The sequence below is a fragment of the Sturnira hondurensis genome, unplaced genomic scaffold (assembly GCF_014824575.4).
Source record: "Sturnira hondurensis isolate 20B ecotype Veracruz unplaced genomic scaffold, ASM1482457v3 Scaffold0014384, whole genome shotgun sequence".
In the NCBI taxonomy this organism is placed as follows: Eukaryota; Metazoa; Chordata; class Mammalia; order Chiroptera; family Phyllostomidae; genus Sturnira; species Sturnira hondurensis.
Window position 1 is genome coordinate 8,214,289 of NW_028087015.1, and position 9,903 is coordinate 8,224,191.

A 9,903-nucleotide genomic window follows, 5' to 3' on the forward strand; every position below is an offset into this window, starting at 1 on the left:
TAATTTCAGTGCAATTCAGAATTTTTAAAGGAACCTAAGAAAATAAAACATTTTCTCAAGACAGAAGCTAGTACTTGATCTGGCCAAACCCTCCTTACACCACAGGCGCCATGAGTGTTTGCCCTGTGGTCCAACTCCACGCTGCCTCCTCCCCCGGTGTGTCCCCACCCAGGTACTCCTGCCCTAGGATGTCTCATGCCTTCTTCCCACAAAGGAGTGGGGCCCCTGGGGTTGGGTCTCCAGAGCGAGTGAGTGCCTTCTTAGGGGCCTGTGGGCTGAGGGGGCAGGAACCTTCCTTCCACTGAGTGGGCAGGGGGTAGGGAAGTGGGGACTTGGAGCATCCATGCTAATCAGATCTGCTCTCTGCTGACCTGCTGCACGCCTGGATCTATTACTCGGGTCATCTCTGGAATCCTATTTCCAGCACATGGGGTCTGCCATTGTAAGAAGCTCTTGGAAAGAGAGTAGGCATGGCAACCTTTTTAAATGATTTGATTCTAACTGCAAAGAGCAGAGTAGCTTCTACTGTTTGTGTCTGTGATGTGTCTCTTGATGACAGACTTGGCCTCTGGGTGCCAGCCAGGTGGGACCCCAACATGTGTTTGGCGGAGCCTGGCAGCCTTGGTACAGAAGGGCCCAGGGGTGCCATGGTGGCCTGGGATCTGTAATTTGGGGCAGGAGCAGGCACACAGATGTCTACTGGTGGCAAATGTCCCCTGTGCCCTGGAGTCCCCAGGGAATAATCCATTCTTACTCAACCCAAGAGGCTGGGGGGCTCAGTGGAGCCATCACGAAACCCATGGAGCAGCCTGAACAGGACCGCGCCTCCGCACATTCCCAGTATGCACACTTAACGTGCTCCTGTGGGCTCGCTCAGCCCGGCCCTGAGTGTGCACATCCAGCCACAACAGGCTTTCACTGCACCTGCCCAGCCTGTAACTTGTGGCTCTCACGATGCCTGACGTTTCTGCCATGGTCCAGGAGCAGGAGATGTGGCCCCCACACAGAAGCAAACTGTGGACGTAAGAAAATGCACTCATAAATGTCTAATCACTGTGCTGTACCCCTGAAACTAATATTTTTTTAAGATTTTATTTATTTTTAGCGGGGGGCAAGGGAGGGAGAAAGAGAGAGAAACATCAATGTGTGGTTGTCTCTCATGTGGCCCCCACTGGGAACCTGGCCTGCAACCCAGGCATGTGCCCTGACTGAGAATTGAACTGGTGACCCCTTAATTCGCAGCCTGCGCTCAATCTACTGAGCTACACCAGCCAGGGCCTGAAACTAATATTTTATGTCGACTGTAATTGAAAAATAAATTTCTAAAGAAAAGGTACTCGGGATAGGGGACAGACAGGTGAATCAAATGGAGATATGATGGGACCACCGTGATGGACACAGTAGGACCATCACCCAATACACTTGGGGACTGCTGTGACGAACACTGGGGGACAATTTTTCTGGACTGTGGGGACCACCACCTGGAACATGGGGACCCCATCCTTGCCACCCCTACATCCTTTGTAGGGGATTAAGCATTGTTTTTCCTCCTGGAGTTCAGCACCACTTCCTGTTCACCGCTCTGGCCAAGAGAGGGCGCTGATTCATCTTAACAACCCTTGTGCCTGACAGTTCATTCCAATTATGTACTCACAGAGCTCTTGAGTAGCTATTCTTTTTTTCCATGAAAAACCATTTCAGTTCAACAATGTTCCACCATAATCTCACTTTATCCAGAAATCTTTTAGTACATCTGTGACGCTGTCAAACACCACCACATTGTGTAAACATTTCAAACCTAATAACATCAATTTTAAAAAGACAGATGTCACCCTGGCAGGTGAGGCCCAGTGGACTGAACACCAGCTGCAAACCAAAAGGTCACTGGTTCAATTCCCAGTCAGGACACAGGCCTGGTCCCCAGTTGGTGGTGTGTGAGAGGCTACCATGTCTCTCACACTGATGTTTCTCTCCCTCTCTTTCTCCCTCCCTTCCCCTCTATCTAAAAAGTAAATAAATAACATCTTTACCAAAAAAAGATAGATGGCATCAAACTGACACTGAAGTTTGCCAACAGAAGTCAACTGTGCCGTGCAAATATAATGTGGCCTAATTCATTTTTTCTATAGAAAACTTGTCTTACTACTTTTACAATCTGAAGTGCCTTTTTCTGAATATATTCATCTGTTCTAGCTGTTGAAGGAGGCGAGGCTCAGAGCATGTTGGACACTAGAAAATATGATGATTAACAATTCTCCTTGAAAATCATTCATCTACTAAATGGTTGGGTATATTTTCCTTATTTAAAGACAAAATCAAAAGAAAAAGCATTAAGTAGTTTATCCAAGGACATGTGACACATCGGTGGAGTAACAGGAACCAGAACATGCACCAGATTTAACGGCAGAAATCACATGCTCAGATCAGTGGTGGCCACAGAGCGGAAAGACACTCCGGGCCTGCAGAGAAAGCTCTAGACCCCCCATGAGCAGAGCCCCGGGGCTCCAGGCAGAGCCGGGCACAGGGCCTGCCTCCATTTTAGGGAACTTACTGAGGCAGCGTTCTCATCTCTGAAATGGTTCTGAAGATTTAAACAGCATATAAGCATAAATTACATAAGAACTGGTGGGCATTAGGTACTCCACAAAGTGTAGCTCTAATGCTTATACTCTACCGTTAACTGAAGTTTTCTATGAGCTTAATGTTTTCCACAGTATGTCTTACTGCCACACAGACAGGCAAGCAGGCAGGTGGGGAGTCAGGATTCGAAACTAGATGGATCTCAACCCTTTCACTGCAAGGCCACTGACTATCACACATTTGCACCTAAGTTAGCAGCAGCTCTGGAGCCAAACTGCCTGGGTCCATGCTGGCTCCAACATGCCGGCCAGGGCGACCTTGAGCAGGTAACTTTCGCTGACCTCACTGCCAGTTCCCTTCACCTGTAATATGATGGGCAGAAAAGAGTTCACACCACAGGCCTGACACGGTGTCCTCCAAAAGGTCTGCTTAGGGAGTCGGCACTTGGCTAGCATCTGGGGTCCTGAGTTTCGGGAGGGTTTCCACCACCATTAACTAGTAAGAGTGGCTGAGTGTTCCTAAACCTTGTGCAGTGAGTTCGGACTGAGCACCTGCTTTCCTTCTGGGATTCTGGAATTTGCTGGGCACGTGCCATGCCAGGCGGAGGGTGCTATCTGTGCAGTGTCCCTGGCTGGCAACATCGCACAGGTTGTCACAGCTCATTGCTGGGGATCACATCCCCTGGGAGGGGCCTCAAGAGCTGCACCTGATCTCCTCACTCCACCCCACGAGTCTTTCCTTTCGTGTCCTTTCCAGATACCAAATCTTCGCTGTGAGCACAGCTCTGTGCTGAGTCATCCAACTAGGGGTGGTCTCGGGGACCCTGGATCCAGAGGATGGTAACGTTAACTTACTGCATAGAGGTGGGGTTGGGATTACTTGAGTGACGTACACAAAGAATAGTAAAGGCTGATTCATATTATATTAGCTTTGTGAAAAAATGGGGCCATGAGAGCCTTCCTACTTACTGATTTGTGGCAAAAATTGAGATAATCTATGTAAAAACATTTTGTAAGGAGTAAAAATTATACATGAAGGTGGTAGGTATCTTTGAAACTGCAGGTTTCATTTACTGTATGTCATCAGTAATCAACAATATCTGTTTACTGAATACAGACAAGCCAAATTCCAAATACTCACTAGGGAATCAAGTGGATACAAGAAAACCTTTTTTCCCTTTGGTGGGAGAAATGTTTAAAACAATATAAAACCTCAATAATATTACTACTTCCCAATTGTCATTTGTTAGGCAGTCCTATCCATTACTTGGCAGTAGGGAGTTCTATCCATTACCTGATGACTTCTAAATGTAATTTTAGAAGAAAAATAATTTGTGGAAAAGACAGAAGTTATTTAGGTAGTGATAAACCAGAAAACCAGGAAATTTCTTATAGTGTGGATCACTACTGTATTTCACTTTCTTAAAAAACATTTTACTCTAGAGCTAAGATATGAGGTTATACTCTCTGCTTAATAAAATGGCAACAGCTTAAAAACCGCTTCTGAGAAACAGCTTCCTTAGTAACTGCAGAGGATCAGGAAGCTAACCCTATGTCTGCTGAGGGCTGCCGTCCCACTCAGGGTGGCAAGCTGGAAGGACACTCTGTGCACGTGGCCACAACACAGGTGACTCAGGTAACAGGAAGAAGGGAAAAAGCAAACACTGGATAACCCAGAATGCCACAAAGACAGTCTGACCTTGATTCATCACAAGAAGTCTTATTTCATTCTCGTCTTACTCTTCTAGTATGGCTTTCTCTGCTTTCTTAAACTTTTTCATTTCAACAAGTAGTTCCCAATACTTGAGATACAGCCACATGAGTCTCCCATTTTGGCGTTTGTTGGTGTTCCAGACATCACCACAATAGGTATCATGGTTAAATATGTCAGTCAAGCCCGCTGCCATTTCTAGGTCTGCAGCGATGGGGTCGGTGGCTGCTCGGACCAGTAAGTTCTTCTCTATCTCCAGGCGCTTGCGGCGAGGGAGGACCAGGCTGCAGTAGATACTCTGTCTTTCTGAAAGAGCGCTTTCAAACTCTTTCAGCAGAAGCCGGGCCCTCCTCTGCCAGTCTTCTTCCTTTTCCAGGCAACTCAGATACACATTTCTCAAGGGCTGCAACTGTCTCTTTTCTTTCATGACCTGAGCCCGTTCCTGTTCCAGAAGCTTCTTTTCTTCCACCAGCTTGCGTCCCTGAGCGATAAGGGCTTCTCGATAGCTAGTCGTTCTGTTTTGCTCCTTTTCAAGTTCCAAAGACAACTGAGCAACGGCACGTCGGTTTTCCGAGATCATGACATGGTACTTGGCTTCAAGATCCCGCTGGAAAGCAGCCGTTCTCTGACGGTATGCTTCTCTCTCTTTTTCTATTTCCTTCTGGGACTCTCTAGACCAAATCCAACCTGACATGAATAAATTGAGGGCAAAAACACACATAATTAAAAGCCAGAGCTGAAGTTCTATAGTCTTAAAACAATAAATAAATAAAGCAGCTAAGACAGCAATTCAATAAACTCTCAAGTCCTGAGAGTTACAAAAAAGATAATATTTTGTATGAAACTACGTAATACACCAAGTTTTTACATCAGAAAAGGGCTCCCAAAGGACGAGGATGACAGGCTGCAGGCAGAGAGTCCCCCATTCAGTCTTCCAATTTTCCATCGCTAAGAAAACCCCACTGTTCTCTTTTGCTATCAAACCACAGTGCCCCACCTATTGTTGACAACATTTCAAAATTAATATGGACTACTTTTGAAAGGAATTTATATGGGTAGGCTTCGAATATTGTTGGCCAGGTTATAGGAAATTTCAAAATGTGCTCGGCTTTGCCTGGCCATCACCAGTGACCAGCTGAGGTCCCAGGTGTTTGCCTGCTCTGACAGTGGTACATAAAAGATGGAGTAAGAAGTTCAATGTCAAGACGTGGTGGCGATGAGCCAGAGGACACTGGGGAGCCTGGACTCCACCCGCCGCCTGGGAGGAAGGTGGCAGCACCGCCCTTTTCCTATCGGAACACTGCCCACAAAGCCAGTCAGAAAAGGTCTGAACAAAAAGCACCTTCAAAACATAACACCCAAAATGCACAGGTTTCCACTGAAAATCCCTCTTCATACCAAGAATCAGGAAGATCTCATGTTGACTAAAAAAAGGTAATCAGTAGACACCACTGCTCAGACAACAGAGGTCAGTGTTACTGACAGTGTTTAAGGCAGTCATCATAATGAAGAGCAAAGAAATAAAATGGAAGTTTCAGTAAAGAAACAGAAGACCCAAAAAATGGACATTTTAGAACTGAAAAATACACTAACTGAAATAAAAAAATAGCAAGTTGAAGGGGGTGTGAAGAGAGAAGGCCCTACCAAACGGCTGAAACACCTGGTGTATCCCTTCTGGGCAGAGACATGGAAGTCCTTAGCAACCTGTTGGCAAACGAAATTCCACACAGAGAGTGACACAGCATAACCAAGTGCCCACTTGTTATTCCAAAACATGTCAGAGTGGTTCATATTAAAACATCAGTCGATGTATCCCAACATACTAGCAGAGTAAAGAACAATCTATCAAACAACCACATCAACTGATGCAGACAACATTTGACAAAACTTGAAATTCGTGATAAAAACACAGAGAAACAGGAATCCAGGGAACTTCCTGGCCTTGACACATAGGAAGAGCATCTGTAAAACACCTATAGCTGCCATTGTACTTAATGGTGAAAAGGCTGCAAGCTTTTCCTGTAAGATCAGACACGATTCAACAGAGTCCTGGAAGTCTTGGCCGGTGAAGAAAGCAAGAAAGGAAAACAAAAAGGAAAAAGAGTGGAAAGGAAGAAAGAAAACCCACGTCTCAGATCTTATACAAAAACTAACTCAAAATGAATCATCCACTTTTTGTGTAAAACATAAAACTAAAACTTTAGGAACTACATATAAGAGAATCTTCAGGATTTAAGACTAAGCAAAGAGTTCTCAGACTTGGCAGGAAAAGCATGACCCATAAAAGGAAAAGTTGATTCAACTGGACTTCATCAAAAGTGAAACTTTTGCTCTGTGAATTACTCCATGAAGAGAATGAAAAGACAAGCTGCAGACTGGGAGAAGATGTCTGTAAGCCGAAGGGCCACTATAGTACTAGAATCTGGAATACAGTAAAACTTCAAAAGTCAGCATTAAAAACTATCCACTTAGGAAATGGCTGAAAGGCAGGAACAGACGTTTCCGGGAAAAGGATACACTGATGGCAAGTAAGTAGTGAAAATATCCTCCACATCACTAGCCATTAGGGAAACGCAAATTAAAACCCCAGCGGGCCATCACTGCTCACCTACAAGAATGGGTGAAGCTGAAACAATAGTGACCCCACCAAATGCTGATGAGGAAGCCCAGAACCTGAGCCACTCACACAGCGCCTGAGAACAAAATGGTACAGCCACTCTAGAAAACATGTTGGCACTTTCTTAGAAAACTAAACATCAAGCCCCACAGAGTGTGACCAGACTTGGTTTTTATGCCGCAGTGATCTGCACAGTGCCTGCTTCTCGGTGAAAGACTAAATCCAGCCCTAAGGCATTGCCCTTGACAAGCTCACCAGCCTGCCACCTTTTGAAGCACAACTTGGAAAGACTGTTGCCTGCAGCTAAGGTGATGAACTTGGTGAGTGAATTGAAAGATTTACAATTACCAGTACTAATGTAATAATTACTTTTGACGCTGGGAGAGGCCCTGGAGTGACTCATTTTCCGTTTGTTTTTGAAACTCATCTCCAGCTTTATAGACTTTCTATAGACTTATAGACTTTATAGCTTTTTGAAGTTCTTGTCCTGGGACTTTGGAAATGATGCTTTCTATCCCCGAGAAGGGTTGAGGAATATTTGTTTTCTTCTTGGTGGTCTTGCTTAGGTAATGTGATCAGAGAAGTCTTTTAACTGCATTCTTATAAGGATTCTCCCTCCAAAATGTGTAATTACATGGCTGAGAAATTATATTGCAACTTAAGTGTGTTAACTAGACCCCTGGCGTAGTCCAACTAAAGCAAAGGTAGATAAACAAGGTTGATAAACTCTACTCTTGCCAGACTCCACTTCTTCTACATAAACCTGCCCCCCTGAGAAATCCAGGCATGTAAAAAGCACCCTATAGAAAGTGCCACTGCAAACAGAAGGCAGCTTTTGCTTTTTTTCCCAATCCACTATTCATTTTCTCGTATTCTTAAATGCCAACCCGGAACCGTGGGATATGGCAATATATAAAACCAACTCCTAAGCATCAGAAAACTTATCGTGTGCTGAGGGACGTAAGCTAAGAGCTGGAATAATTACAATGGAATGGCGGATGGTAATTTCCCCAAAGTGGTGCAAAGTAACTTCAGACCAGACAGAATTTTTAGGCTGAACAGGTTTCATGAATGAAGCCTCCCAAAGACTGATTTCTAAACATTAAACAGACATCCACAACACGTTTTTTTAGGCCCTTTTTATTCTCCCTCCTCAGTCCTTGAAGGGCAGCTGGAACCAAGGAACTCCCTGCAGAGTAGTGAAGCCTTGAAAGGGAGATGAGTTATTAAAATCCACTCCACGCAAAATGCTCCTAAATATCTTGTCTTATTTAACCCTCACAACACATCAAGGTAACTCTGATTTGCCACTTCCCATGGACAGGGAAACTGAGGCTCAGAGGGTAAAGTAATTTGCCCAAGACACACCATTTGGCGTAAAACTCGGATGTACACTTGCATCCGTCAGGTCCCAAAGCCCATAGTCTTTGGGCTCCACACTACCAGCCCAGAAAATGCCACTCAGGAAAACTGTGACTTACGAAAAGCAGCCAATCCCAGCATGGGAACCAACAGGGCATAGTTCCATTTGCTTCCATCACCCCCATCATCCCTGGAATTAGGCCGGATATTCCAATTTGGTGGGTCATTTAAGTTATTCATGAAGATATACCTTAAAGTAAATAATAAAACCATTAGCCATACAAACGGAATACAGTACATCTGTCACAATTTTATCATCTACGTGGCTCATAGGAATCCTTTTTCTCTTCCAAAAAATTGTATTCAGACCACATGTGTGTTGCCCATCACTGAATCTTATGGGATCAAAAGAAGAAAACCACAAGATCGCAGATAAAAGCAGTTCACAGTATAGTGATGACAGAGACGTCTCAATAACTGAAATAACAAGCTAAGGATGAGAAAAGTTCCTTAGTATAAAAATGTTTAAAATTATGGTATTACATTATGACATATAAATAGGAAGGTGTCAAAACACTGGCTGCTTTAGGAAGGGTGACAAGTATTGAGGGGCTGAGTCCCAGGGAGTGAAGACTTCATCCCAGACACTGGTCATGAACTGCAGCTAATAGATGTTTCTGCCTGATGCTCCTGGTTTATCTCCATCACCAGGCTGTCGTCTCAAAAAGAGATTCAACTGAATTTTGAAAATCTTAATGGTTTTCTTCAGTAAACACTTGCTTAATATCTAAAAACCTAAAATTCCAATTGGCAATAAAGATGTGCCAAAAATATGGCTCAAGACTTCACGGTAAGGAGTTTGTGGTAACAATGGAATAAGAAATTAGTTATCTGAAAGTACTAAACTGCATGACTGTCAGAGGACATCTGGGAAGCGTGCTGTTCAACTCCCTCAGGGGCTGTGGCCTGAGGGAACGTGTAATTCTAATAAAAGCATTGTAGTCCTACAAAAAGACACAGGCTAGGCCTTATTTACTAGCAGCAAAAAATTGGCAACAATCTAAATGTCAGTAAAATGTGAATGGTCCCTTGTCAACTTACTCAAAATAATTCAAAATTGTCGCACACAACTGCATCCCCAAAAGATTTTAATAATCTGAGGTTATATTAAAAGCGGCATTACGATCACATTACTTCTGACCATTGCTACTATTATTCCCACGCCACTTCCTTCCACAAAGGATCTCAGACATCTCTTAGCACAGAACGAAAACAGAAACACCATCTGGACCACAACAGGCGAGGGGGTAAAGACCCCTAAGCACGGAACTGAACCGACCCCGGCCGGGTCGTCAGCCCACCCAACCGCGGGGGCTTCCACAGGAGGCACCCTGGCCCACCCCCGAACACTGGCCTCCCACACTCAGAGCGCGCCAACCCCGCAACCTACCCCCTTGATTCGAGCGCGCAATACAGCAACACAGTAGACAGCAGTCCCCGGGTCCTCTCTGCGCAGGTGCGGTGCCTCCAAGCACCAGCCCCCCTCCCCAAGTCGCGGCGATGTGCGCAGGCGCAGTGTCTTATCAAGCTTTGACGTGGGCGCGGGGTGGTGCGCAGGCGCAGTGTCCTCCTTC

General features: G+C 45.0%; 1 protein-coding gene across 2 annotated transcripts; it reads right to left on the minus strand.

The window, feature by feature from the left end:
* Nucleotides 1-28: 28 nt before the first annotated feature.
* CCDC127 (coiled-coil domain containing 127) lies at nt 29-9,848 on the minus strand. 2 transcript variants are annotated; one of them, XM_037062920.1, is made up of 4 exons: nt 9,720-9,829; nt 8,389-8,519; nt 4,279-4,977; nt 29-1,014 (listed from the first exon to the last, which is right to left on the minus strand). In XM_037062920.1, the coding sequence occupies exons 2-3, from the start codon at nt 8,507-8,509 to the stop codon at nt 4,316-4,318; spliced, it is 783 nt and encodes a 260-aa protein (XP_036918815.1). In that variant the 5' UTR covers nt 8,510-8,519; nt 9,720-9,829; the 3' UTR covers nt 29-1,014; nt 4,279-4,315. The 2 variants fall into 2 exon arrangements, with proteins under 2 accessions (XP_036918815.1, XP_036918816.1); XM_037062921.1 differs by lacking the exon at nt 29-1,014 and having other exon boundaries at nt 2,292-4,977; nt 9,720-9,848.
* Nucleotides 9,849-9,903: the final 55 nt, after the last annotated feature.

Bases quoted from the DNA above. Each gene is read 5' to 3' on its own strand.
- CCDC127 (XM_037062920.1), bottom strand. From the start codon at position 8,509: ATGAATAACTTAAATGACCCACCAAATTGGAATATCCGGCCTAATTCC. The intron at 4,978-8,388 runs GTAAGTCACAGT...TATTCATGTCAG, and splicing joins GCTGGGATTGGCTGCTTTTC to GTTGGATTTGGTCTAGAGAG.